Consider the following 13906-nt stretch of genomic DNA (forward strand, 5'->3'; position numbering starts at 1 on the left):
TAGGCAAATCTGAATGGAGATATTTCCACTTCTGCAGGAATTTTACTCAGAGTGATGTGGAAGAGGTTTGGAGTATCTTTAAGAACACATTAGCTGTGACTGCTGACAGCCACTATTAAAATTCAGCTATTTCTGGAGAAACTGACAATCCCTTAACATGTGTTATGCAATATTTGCTGTTTATCACCCTATTCATTTTTTCTTGCTACTTTCTTATTTGATGCATTAGCAAAATTTATGTCTGTAAAACATAGAGATGCATGAGTATAAATGCATTTCAAGGAAGTGATGATGTTGTCGGTAACCTGCATAGCAGGAAGTTCTCACCAGCTTTCATTTCCTGTCCCTGGAACAGCGCATTGTCAGCCTGAGGGGAAATGAAAACAAAGAAAGAAACAACTGTGTAGCTTGGACACACACGCACACACACACACGTGTGTGTGTATGTATTAAATAACTTGTATTAATGAAAATACATAATTTTCTTTGTAGTTACTTAATCCATAGGGGCAGAAAATAGAGTCATTTATCAGATGCTAAATAATGAGTCTATTACTAGTGGCTTTAATTCAGTACAGTTAGTATAAGGCAAGACCGGCCTCATCTGATGCAGATTCATGCTTATGTTTATTTATAAAAGGACTCAGAAGGCCATCAAGCAGTAATTAGGATAATAGGTTGTAGCATAAATAATAAAAACTCAGAGACTGATATTGGGGTTCAACCCGAAGATCAGAAAGGCAAAGCAGCCAGCCACTGGCTCTTACCTCTACCTCAGATCAAAAGTAGGTGAGGCCCTGTCTCTGGATTCTGAAGACGCCACACCCGACACTGCACACTCCACTGAATTCTTGACTTTTCTGCTTTATACTCCTCTCTTTGCCCAACCATACTCCTGTCTCTAACTCTCTAGTGCTAGGATAAAAGGCATGTGATCCCAAGAGCGGGGATTACCTTTGAGTGAGTTCTGTTTCTCTTTCAGATAGATTCAATCTTGTGTAGCCCATGGTGACCTTTAACTCACAGAGATCTCTCGGCCTCTGTCTCCTTAAATCCTGGAATTAAAGGTGTGTTCTACCACTCCGTGGCCTGTATGACTGACTAGTATCACTGCTTTGCTCTCTGATCTTCAGGCAAGCTTTTACACAATATACCACTATAAAAGGTACTTGAGAAAACAAATATTTGGGATGGACAGCTGCAAATTCCACCAAACCAGAGGGCCATGCCAGGTTCATTGAGGTGTTATCTTTCTTGGGCTCTGGTATGTTGATGGGAGGAGCATGTCCCACCTTTTATCATAATGAAGTTATATAACAAGTTTTATACCCATGGTGTGGGTGCATGCATATTATAGACTTGAAGAGGAATTGCATTCACTGTGCCCACTTTCTCTTCATATTGGCCCCGACAGTCCAGCCCCACAGAGAAATGACCAACACCCATCAGCTATTGGAGTGTGTAGGGACTAGAGCATGCTGGGGATTTTAAAGGCTCCCGCACAGAATCCAGGAGTTGTATGTTAGGCAGTCTGTCTTGCTCTATATGAAGAATAGTGCTGTAACAAGAGTGTACCATGGACCCTCATGTTAGACTAGTGGATTTCTCAAAATAATGGCAACCCAGCCACAACACGTATTAGAATAATTGTAACCCTTATATCACAAACAGTATAAAAAGAGTACCCAAATGCTGGCCAATACCAGAACAAGAAAATTACAATAAAATCTGGAGACTACATGAACCCTGATTTTGATAGGGAATACATAAATGGAATTTTTAAAAAAAGAATGTGTAATATTATTCAGTGACATTTTTAAGGCAGATATATTCTTAAGTACTTCAAAAACCATTTAATAAAAGGTAATTTTATTTTAATTATATTCAAATATGAGGTATTGAAATATGGTTGTTGAGAACATATATGCAGCATGTTCTGGTTTTGCTTGTTTGTTCTCTGTTTGGGTCGGTTTCTGAGACAGGTTCTCACTATGTAGCCACGGAGGGCCTGGAATTCAGAGATGTGCCTGCAACTCCACACCTGATTTTTGTAAGCAACATTTAGCTATTCTGAGACAAAAATCAAGTACTGAGAATTCCTTGACATTTAAAACTAAATTACCAATATTACTCAAAGATCTTCCCAAACTGTTTTACAGCTTCTTGTTGTGAGTACTTTCAAGATAGATGATCGATACATTGTTTCCACCAGATTTTTTTAAAATTATTCTCTTGTGTTAAAACTGAAGCCATCGAAAGTTGCTATTTTAGAATTTCTAGACTGTGTTAAACTTGTCAACAACATAAGAAAAAATATCACTTCAATTTGTTTCCGTAGAAATGAAAAAGTTTCTTCTTTATGCAAGACGTTCGGAGATCCGAGGCGTGGACATTGACAATCCGTATGTGAACTTCATCACGGCCTTCACTGTCCCAGACATCGATGATGTTGCTGTAATAGACTTTGATGCCTCTGAGGAACGTTTGTACTGGACAGACATCAAAACGCAAACCATAACACGGGCTTTCATTAATGGAACAGGGCTAGAAACAGTTATTTCAAGAGGTAAAAGAATTGTGTGACCCCAGCAGTGTTTGTTATTCCGTTTGCAGTAAACAGTTTCTTTAACATTCTTCCTGCACTGTTCAACTTCACTGAAAGTTGGGATTGCTTATGCTCAGACCCAACAATTACTCGTCATCTACCTACAAAAGTCAAATGCTGCAGTTAAACCACACACTATTTTGATAACCAGAAATTTAGTTCCATTCAATGGAAAAATTCCAAAGCAAATGAAAATTTTCAAATGTCTAAACACATTGAGAAACTTTATTTTTTTCTGCTTTAAACATTACTCACATGGAGACAGCATAACATATAGCAAGGATTGGATCAGTCCTCTGAATTAAGTTGTAGAATTAAACCTCTCTTTAAAAATATTATACAGAGAGATATTCCAGAAACTTTCCCAGAAACTCTCAGCAGATTCACTTGCATTACCTTAAAAAAAAAAAAAAGTCCAAAAGACTGGCAAGATGACTCAGTGGCTCAGTGGGTAAATATACTTACTGTACTAGAGAATCTCACCTGAAAGTTGTCCTTTGACATTTACGTGCTTGCCATGACATGTATTAGCTCACATGTCTATGTATGAACCTGAGCATGCATGATGATGATAATAATAATTTCTAAACTATAAAATCCATCAGGAATTAAACATGTATGTGAATGTAGTGGCTGAACTCTCAATATTCACCATTTAATTGATTTACTATTTGTTTGTGTTGGATTTTTTCACTTTCTGTCAGTCACTAGCTTGGTGAATGGATCTTCACTGAGCACTGTTCACTGTGGCTGAAACCAGACCAGACCACACTTGCTTTCCCTGCAGCTGTACTTCATACACTTCATACAGGCGTTCCAAGAGGACTGGAAGGCAGTATGATTTTATCAACTTGATCTAGCACCTTTGCTTTGAAGAACACTGAAAATTATAATCAAACTGTATTTGAGAAGTATTTAATTTTTTCCTTTTGCTCAATATCTTTATTTGCAAAATATTAATATCTTTATAAATCTTATATTTTTAATTGAATACAGATTCTTCTCTCATACAAGACATCCAGACCATAGTTTCCACTCCCTTCACCCCTCCTAACTCCCCTCACCTCCCCCAGATCCATCCTTCCTCTGTTTCCTCTTCAGAAAGGGGAGGGATGGATCAGAAGTCAAGAATGTTTAAATTCCTAATTAGTGCAATAAAAAATACAGGTTCTCAAGCCACAGCCTTTCGGGAACTTCAGCTATACCCAAGGGTGACATGGGCTGACAACTGACATGTGTTTGTATTTAGATCAACTGGTTGTATATTAGTTCTGTTAAAACAATGTACTGAATGTTAAGTCAGTATTGATTCATCAGAAGTGATACATTTTTTCTCTAACACAAATGAAGGAAAGTCTGAAGAATAGATATGATGATTTTCTCTTTCCACACAACAGTACTGGGTGTAAAATTTGTTCCAGACCCAAAGATCTCCTTATATTCATTGAAATGCCCCTACTACTTGAAAGGAGTTCAAGGCCTCTATGACTTTATCAGGAAGGAACACATTTCTCCAAAAACTCTGAGACCTGTACACGGCTAAACATGATGTTTATAAACATTAAGGCACAGGCTTCTGACTGTAATGGTAGGAAGGGAATCCAGTTCTAATTCATTGAGTATTTATTTGAAAAAAATACAAGACTTTTCCATTTAACAGACTTTGATTGCATCTACTTTTCGAAATTGAGCACTAATATTATTTCACTAATAATACACATTAGGATCTGCAATTAATTAAGACATATGGACAAGTATTTTCTATAGGAGAAGAAATAGAGGGAGATATAGATGCAGGATAGCCACTGTAATACCCATACTGCATCATCCAGAGAAGCCAGAGCACAGACAAGCTCAGGGAGTTGAAGAAATAGAATTTGATCATATAAAGTTCCTTACGTATATATTACTAGCACTGATTTCTATGCTTCAGCTTATGTTAATACACAGTATGGTATTTGTTTTGTAAAGGGCAGAGAGAGATATTTAGCTTTGCTTTGGAAGTGATCCATTTACCAAAGATATCTATCTAATAGAGATTCCCGGGCTATGCACAGAGTTTAACCTGAAGGAAGAGGTAGAGGGTCTGCCAAAGTGGCTCCTGTTCTTCACAGATTCATTGGATTTGCCTTTTTTCCAGAGTGCAGCCTTGTTAAAAAACAATATGGTGCTTTCAATGAGAAAAGCCCCATATGCTCGCTTGTGTATTTGAACACTAAGTTGGTAGTTGGTGGTATTGTTTAGAAAGGTTTAGGAGTGGAGTCTTGCTGGAGGATATATGTAGGGAAGGTCTTTGAGAGTCATAGTATAAATCCAAAAGATGTGAGAAGAAAAACCACTGACCCAAATCATCATGGGGAAATTAATTAAAGCAAGCAGAAGCAATGTTTCGTATCTGTGTACATATGCTGCCTTCCTTTATGGTGGGGTTCTAGAGGTCATTAGTGGACTTGAGCAAAACAAGGTTTTCTAGCTCAGGGGTAGGTGGTTTTTAAATGGGCAATTTGGTTGGCAAAATAGGTGGGGTTATGGGAGCAGAATCTAACAAAGTAAACATATCAACCTTTTTGAAACAGATGTAGGGTTGCAAGACAGTCATTGCAACTTTTTGAAGTAAGACGTGCCATTTCCTGGAACAGGCAAGGCAGAGCCATATGTAGCTAAGGTTACAGTTGGAGAATGTCTCAATCTTTAAGAAACAGTGATTTAATCAGAAATAGGAAGGAGCCTAGTTTGTTTTTACTGTAAGACAACCTTCAAGCCTAAGACGGAAGCAGGCTCCACTACTACCAATTATCTGTCTATGCTTCATTTTTGTCTTTGTAGATATGACATCTCAGCTTCCTGAATCTGTTGCCATACTTATAATTTGCTGACATGCCTCCCTACCATATGGACTCTTATACCTGTAGAACCATATAACAAAAACATTCTTCCATAATCTTTTCATTCGTGGTGTTTCGTCACAGCATTGTGAAAGTAACTAATACAAACTGGTCAAAAGTTCCATTAGCAGCACCAAAACCAGCAATGAACTCTTGAAAGTTTGGCTTTAGACCTCATCAGAGTATCACACATTCCCACAGTAGTCTGTTTATTTTGCTTGGCCATCAGTCCTTTTGCAGTCCTGTGGATGGCCTCTGAAGTTTTTGTTTCTCCTCTGCACGTGACTGCCTTTTGATCCTTCACAGTGTGTTTTTATTTCCTTATTTCTTTTTAACTGAAAATATATTCTTCTTGCATGCAATACATCCCCACCAAAATTTCCCCTCGGTCTACTCCACCTAGACCCCCACTTCTTGATTCCCTTAGTTCCTTCACCCTCCATTTCATCTCCAGAAAAGAACAGATCCTCAGAAGATGGCAGTCAGGCAATACAAAACAAGATACAATAAGACATGACAAAAGCCCTTTTCTTGAGGATGGAAAGGGAACCCCATAGGAGGAAAGGTATCTCCAGACAAAATGGTCAGAGGTACAGCTGCTACTACTGTTAGGAGTCTCCCAAGAACACCATGCCAAGAGTCGTAACATAAAACCAGAGGACTTTGCACAGATCTATTCAGGCTCCTTGCTTGTTGCATCAGTCTTTGGGAGCCCAAGTGAGACTTGTTTAGCTAATCAGGTGGGCATATTCTCCTGGTGTTCTCCATTCCCTGACTTCTAGGTTTTCCTCCCCATCTTCTTCAGTGCTCCGAGATCTCCAAGGTGAGAGACTCTTTGTAAACCTCCAATTTAGACCCCCTCTGCGTAATATGTTGTGCTGGTCTCTGCATCCTCTCCCACATGCTTCTTGGAGAAGCCTTTCCAAAATTTCTGAAAAAGGACGACTGGATGAGACACCAATCTATCAGCATAGCAGAATACCATTAGAAATCTTTTTCTTTTTTCCTTTTTTCCCCCCAGTAATGTTTAGTTCTACCCTAGACTTCTGGGATACCCAGCCTCCAGTTTACTGGCCTCTCAGGCAGTGTAGGGGCATGGGCTACCTCTTGTGAAGTGAGCCTCAAGTTACCCAGTCACACATGCTCTGTACCACCATAACCCCAAACATATTGCAAAAAGAGCAGTTTGTAGATAGCGGGTTTTGTGACTGAACTGGAGTTCAGATTTCTATTTTTCTAGCCTGTGTAGTACCTTCTGATGCCAAGAAGATGTAGGGGTTGAAGGCTTCCTGCTTATACCAACTCAACCTCTCTATTTTCAATGAGCTGAGAGGAACTTGTTCTCCACAATGGGGCCCTGTCGTCAGTTTTTAGAAGGTAAACTTCTGACTTAGCATCAGTTTTGGTTGTTAGGAACCTCAATTAGACCTCCTCAGTTAACAGCTCAACAAAACGTACCTCAGTTCCTCCACTGGAAACCTTGCCTGGCCATAAAAAGATGGCCTGTTCAGACTTCATATCCTCCATTACTAGGAGTCCTAGCTAGGGTTACCCTTATAGATTCCAGGACATTTTCATTGCACTGCATTTCCACATCAGCCCCCAAATGCCCCAGTTTGAGTTTTCTCTCCCCACACTCTCTGCCTCCATCTCTCCCTCACCCCCCAGTTGGATCTATGCTTCTCCCTACAGCCCCCTTTTCCTAACCTTTCTGGGTCATTCAATTGGAACTTGATCATCATTCACTTAACAACCAAATTTTTGTTTGGTTCAGAGTCAGTGGATTCTATTTCATTAAAGGTTATAGGGTCTATTTAAATTACTTAGCCAATCTTGATTTAACATTGGTAAATGATACCTATGAAGAAAATTACCCATTTCTTTTATATTATCCAGTTTGATGGAGCACATATTTTTTAAGTATATCCATATTATTCTCTAGATTTCCTTGGTGACTTGCTATGCTCCCCTTTTCATGTCTGATTTTGTTAATATGTGTATTCTTTCTGTGTCTTTTAGTTAGTTTGGATAAGGGTTTGTCTATCTTGTTGATTTTCCCAAAGAATCACTCTTATTTTTCATTGATACTTTGTATTGTTCTCTATCTTTATATTTTATTGATTTCAAACTTCACTTTGAAAATTTCTTCCTGTCTGCAACTCTTATAGGTGCTTTCTTCTTTTTTCTTTTTATTTATTTGCTCTATAGCATTCAGGTGTTCTATTGATTTCTAGTATGATATTTCTCCGCTTTTTAAAATGTAGACAGTGCCATGAACTTTCATCTCAACACTGTTTTCATAGTGTGCCATAAGTTTACATATGCTTTGTATTTGTTTTTATTGAATTCTAGAAATTCTTTAATTTTCTGTATTACTGCCTTGGCTTGCTTATTTATTTATTTATTCATTTATTTATTTATTTTTGAGTTTAGTTTCCATGAGCTTGTAAGCTAGTTCTTGTTTTTCTTGTTTCTGCTGTTGATGACGTCCAACTTGCAACTATGGTGGTCTGGGAGAATGTGGTAGGCTTTTCAGGGATTTTCTTAAAAGACTTTATTTCACCCACTCCTCAGTTTGAAGCTAATATAAAGTCAACTGCAAAAAAAAAAATGGTTTATAAATAGTGTTCCAATCATTCCTGTTTCCTGAGACAAACACTTATTGGTTCAAGTTTTATCAAGGGAAACAAAAGCTTGCCTATCTTTCCCAACACTAGACTTTACATTGATATGTTATCTGTGGAAGATCTTCTTCATAACTATTTATGGTAAGTAGCTCAGAATCAGGTAATTCAGTATAATGATAACTATTAATATATGAATATAAGCATATGTATCATAAATTTGATAGTATTATTTATATGCAGTATTGCACAAATGCATATACATACACTTGAATATTGATGTGTGTTATTCTGCTCTCATAAAATTATATTACTTGATGTTGTCTTAAGGAACTAATTAAACATATATATATGTATATATATATATATATATACATATATATAGCTATATTAGACTAGCCTAAGGCTGTGGCCTAAGCAATCCAACAATGGATGTCTTCTTATAGAAAGGCTAAGGATCTGGAAGTTGTTACAGTCCACAAAACTGAATATTTCAGCAGTAGCAATCTTGGGCTGGAGTTCCATGGAAGTCCTAGACAGCCCCTGCTTTTGAGTCTATTTTGGAATCCTGAAGAAGTGGATTCAGATGTCAAGAAAGAAATGCCTCTAGAGAAATATAGTTGAAGTTGCCAGTGACAATGAGTAGAAGGTGTGGTCCAGATTTAACATGGGCTATCTACCTCTAAATATCTTAAAAAAAATAAATTCTTCAAAATCCTGCCCACCTACTTAGGTTTTATTTGATTCCAGGTGTAGTCAAGTTGACAACCAAGATTAGCCATGATACAAAAATTAAATGTATTTTTAATTTAAGAGAAAAAGATATTATAATTCCCAGAAAGTTCTGGGAATCAAAAAGCTTTACTATCTGGTCCCTTTTTTAGCCTCTGCCTGGACCAAATAGTTTCTCATCATTCATGTTGTCAGGCTTACTGATTGGATATGATAAACGACCTAACGTAAATATGACACAAATGTCATCTCTCTTAATCTCTACACATCTAATATTGTAAATGAATAATTTCCATTCTATAGATGAGAAAGCTCAAGGTCATAGAAAATGAACTGTTGCCTCGAAGGCATGGTAAAGAACTTGGCAGAAAAAACTTACCCTCTAGGTCACATTATTAGCTCTCCTGTATCTTTCATTATGTTCAATAAGACAATTCGGGATTTCACTGAAAGTCACTGGAGGTAATTCCGTTAGCTCACAGCACTTTCCTTTTAAGGTGGTTCCAGAGTTCAACTGGACCTCCCAAGTGTCAACTACTCAGTGGTATACTGTTTTACATAACAGTGTGCCTCTGAAAAATTTAGTACACTGCTAATAGCACAACAAAGAATATTACAAAACATGAATGTACCTTCAAATTCTGAATATAAGAAAGAATAATTGAATGGATTGTGCTGGTTACTTTTTTCAACTTAACACAAATCAAAGTCATCTGGGAAGGGGAACCTCAATTGAGAATTTGTATCCATTAAACTGGCCCAAGGGCAAGTATTTGGGACATTTTTTTTATTAAAGATTGATGTGCAGTAACCCATCAGAATATGGGCAGTGCAATCCTTGGGTGGATGGTTCAGGGTGGTGTAAGAAAGTAGGCTGAGCAGGCAATGGAGAGCCGACCAGTAAGCAATATTCCTCCCTGGCCCCTACCTTAGTTCTTGCCTTCAGGTTTGTGCCTTGGGTTCCTGCTATGACTTTCCTCAGTGACTTGTGACCTGGGAAATATAAGGTGAAATAAGTTGCTTTTGGACAATATTTTACCAGAGCAAACCAAGTTAAATTACATTTTCTTTTGTTGATATTTTTTCTTGAGTTCCTTTTTTAATTTTTTATTTTTTAATTTACCCCTCTAATGCTGTATTTACTTTGAGGTTCATGTTGCTTTCCACTTTCTTAGATAAGGAAAACGATCAGTTATCTTTGCAATTCTAGGGAATATTAAAGCTTCATTTACACTTGAAATTGGTTTCACTGTTGATCACACAGGTGTGTTCTTTCTCCCACATTTTCCCCTTTTATAAATAAAATGAATTTATGAGTTGGAGATCAAAGAGGTTAGCTTTCACCACATGCTTATTTCTTACAGTGTGTGCTTCCTACACACTCAGTGTCTCTGCAGATCCTCCAGTGGATTCTTGGTTAAATGCACCATTTCCTTCCTCCTCCCAAAGATTTTTATTCCTATGAAATGTGAGCAAAGAGTTAGACACGCCGTCATAAGTGTATGAGAGTCCATGTCATTTTGAGGCAAATCTCATTTTTATTGGCAAACAAGCCTGATGTGTCTGCTGTACTCCAACAATTCCCCTGCCTCTGCCTCCAGAACACTGGAGGTTATCATTGTGTAACACCATGCTCATCTAAGTCTAATTCTCAATGTACTTGGGATCTGACTGAATTCTTCTAAGATTTGTCTATTCATATTTCAAACATCATCCAGTTTTGTAGTAATTATTTTGTCAGAGTGAAGCAAAGCTTTTCTCTCTATATATTGCAAAGTATTAAATGCAAGAATGGTTTGAAAATAATAATTATTCTAAAGACTAGTACATAGAGAATTAAGAAAATGAGCATAGGTTCATAATAACAGTACTTTCTGGGCTTTGAAAGCATTAGATACCTTAACTGTGGGACATGCTATTTACTGATATCTGATCAGAATTTTCCAGTTCTCATGTTTACCCAGAAAGTTTTTGTGGTGGAATAATATCAATATCTGTGACGCAATAATGGAAAAGAAAGAAAAGAAACACAAGCAGCCATAATGATGTTTGTATTTGCTACCCATTAAGAACTACATATGCATAGTTCAAACTGATAAATGGCCATACTGTCTATGCCTACTTTTCACATTTTCAATTAGAAAAATAGCTATGCACTTTTGTTTTCATATGCAGGATTTTGAAGAAACTTTGTAGCATTTTCTAGTTTTGGCATTAGACTTTTGAAATGTTCTGTGGTCAAATATTTTAAACTGCACATGGTAATTCACTAGCTCAAGGTTTATCACAGATGGTAGTATATCTAAACGTGACTAAATATAATGCATAGTTAAGAGAAATAAGAACTGTACCATGGATAAACAGCTTTGACAATTAGACCCCAGTCATCCTGATTTCTGGCATGTAGTTAATGAGGTACTAACTGTGTAAGTAAGAAAGAAGGCCTTGAGGAAAAGGGGTCACTAGTTGAAGAATCCTTAGTCACAATGATCAGGGAACCCTTAGGAAACCCTGATGAGAAAGTAGCTAGACACTCTAGGGGCTTCATGTTGGACTCTATCCCCTAAAAAAGTAAGGGATTATTTTGCTGTGATTTTTTTTTCCTTTCTCTCTCAACAAAATGGGAAATTACTGGTAAAATTTAAAGGTTATATGGGTAAGCTAAACTATTTGAAAGATAAATCAAATGGAAATTGTTAAGGTAGACAGCAAAACCGTAGACAGTAAAGATAACAGGCAGGGATGATATTAGAAAGTTACATAAATGTTCTGAATTTGAAATAAAAATTAGCCTAGAGCTGGAATGTGGATCAGTTGGTAGACTGGTTGACTAACATGCATTAAGTTCTGGATTTGATACCGAGTGCCTTGTGATGACGTACACCTAGCAATAAGGCAAAGAGACAAAAGAATCCAGAATTCAAGGCCAGCATTGTTTACCCAAAACTCTCCCCTCCCAATCCTTACCTTGAGATGTGTGAAAATGAGGGCCGACCTTGGACATTGTACAGTTGTTATGATGTAACTAACAGGTTGAAATGACAGATAATCAAAGAGGTTGGAGGAGCTAGTGCAGAAGTGAGCAAAAAGAGGTATGGTGTTTCTTTAACTGACTGACATTTTATGTGTATGTGGTGTGTTCACATATGTTATGTGTACTTTCGTGTGTGTGGAGACACCCAGAGATGAGTATTCAGAGATGTGTATGTACGTATAGATGTCAGAGATTAGCAGCAGAACTTTTCACTGGAGATCTGAAGACAGAGTTTCTCACTTGGACATAGGACTTGATAATTTTAAAACTCTGGCTCGTACTGGTTGAATACTTTCTGTCTTGACTACCCTCATGGTAGGAGTAGACGTAGTATGCCAGCCCATTCTGCATTTGAGTGGGTTCTCTGGAACCCACTCTGGTCCTCACAGTTGTATGTTAACTGAGCCATCTTTCTAGTGATAGACATGCTTTGCTTAGCAGAATATCCTCCAGTTCCCTCCATGTTTTAGCATATATCAGATGCTTGTCTGTTTCAAGACTGAACAACATTTTACGGTTTGTGTATACTGTATCGTGTTTATTCATGCATCTCGTAGTCAACACATGCTGATTCTAACTTTGACTGTTGTCAAAAATATCACTTGGAACATCACAATCCAAATGTCCCTTTGAGACATCATCTCTCTTCAGCATGTCTTGAAAACTGTTTGCACAGACCTATAGTTCCTGTCTTGGGAGGTGTAAGCAAGTAGATCAGATGTTCAAGATCAATCTCAGCTACAAAATGACTTTGAGCTTAAATTGGGATTCATGAGATCCTTTCACCCAAAATGAGGGGGGAGGAAGTAGAATTCCTGAGCCCGAGGATAACGCTTTTGTTTTGTTTTGTTTTGTTTTGTTTTGAGGTAACACCATTCTGTTCTCTCATGGGCTGCACACGCATCCCTACCATCAGCACACAAAGGCACCACGCTTTCCCAATATTTTTAAATTTGCCGTTGTTTTTACTTATATTGTAACTTAAAATATTTAAATTCATTTGAGCTGATATATATTATACAAAAAGTGTACATAATTCTGAGGTACCTTGGAAAATCTTGATGCATATACATATATGTGTATATATATAATATAACACTTAAATCATGGTAAACTTTCAGTCTTATGGGATATATCATGTCTTAATTTTAAAAACACTCAAAAATTCTTCTAGGTTTTAAAACACATGTGCAGTTCATTGTCAATACCTGCAGAAAACCATCAGTGTTAAAGCTCAGAACTTCTAGTCAAGTTTAAGAACGTTAGTTCTTTAGCAGAAAGAGATAAATAAGAACTAAAGTAAAACTCATGATATGTTCTGAATCATCTGTGAGGATCCACTGTTGAGAACAATATAGGACTTTAATAAATACTCACTAATTAGCTAATGAAAAAAAAAAAAAAAGAATGTTAGTTCTACTGACCATCCCTTTTGAAGCTCCCATCCACTTTCCATGGCCTCTGGTAACTGCCACTTAACTGAGACTCCAATGAAACACACAGCTTTAGACTCTAAAAATGAGTGAAATCATGTGGTACTTGTCATTCCAATGCCTGGTTTATTTTACTTAATGTAATAATCTCCTGTTCTATCTATCTTGGGGCAAATGACAAGATCTGACCCTCTTTAGCTACATGATATTCCATTATTCATTGGTACCATAGTTTCTTTTCATAGTCATAAGCTGAGAGTCACTTTTATGTTTCTATTTCTTGGATCTTATACATAAAAGAGAATGAATATGAGATTTGAGCTATCTGTTCAGATGCTGGCTCCTTTCTTTTGAAGAGATATTCAGTTGTAATGTTGTTGTTTTTTATTGTGGTTCTGCATTTAAACTTTGAGGAAATTCAAACTGCTCCCACAGGGATCTACTTGTTTACATACCTACCATCTGTGAGCAAGGATTCTTTTTTCTACTAATCCTACTGTCTTTTTGATGAATGCCATTTTGATTAACTTAGTTTTTTTTAAATTTTTATGTGATGTATTTTGATCATGTTCTTTACCGTCTCCCAACTCCTC

At 37.2% G+C, this 13906-nt stretch overlaps 1 protein-coding gene across 7 annotated transcripts in view; it reads left to right on the forward strand.

Moving 5' to 3' along the window:
• Positions 1–13906, forward strand: part of Lrp1b (LDL receptor related protein 1B) — a 1777797-nt gene that overhangs the window by 1178054 nt on the left and 585837 nt on the right. For all 7 annotated transcript variants that reach the window (XR_009056008.1, XM_057755646.1, XM_057755649.1 and 4 more), the window contains exon 29: positions 2339–2566. Coding sequence is in view for 6 of the 7 variants with exons in the window: in XM_057755646.1 (XP_057611629.1) it covers positions 2339–2566 (228 nt within the window). In the remaining variant the exon portion in view is untranslated. The remainder of the gene's footprint in view (positions 1–2338; positions 2567–13906) is intronic.

This window comes from Chionomys nivalis, chromosome 22 (genome assembly GCF_950005125.1).
Source record: "Chionomys nivalis chromosome 22, mChiNiv1.1, whole genome shotgun sequence".
In the NCBI taxonomy this organism is placed as follows: domain Eukaryota; kingdom Metazoa; phylum Chordata; class Mammalia; order Rodentia; family Cricetidae; genus Chionomys; species Chionomys nivalis.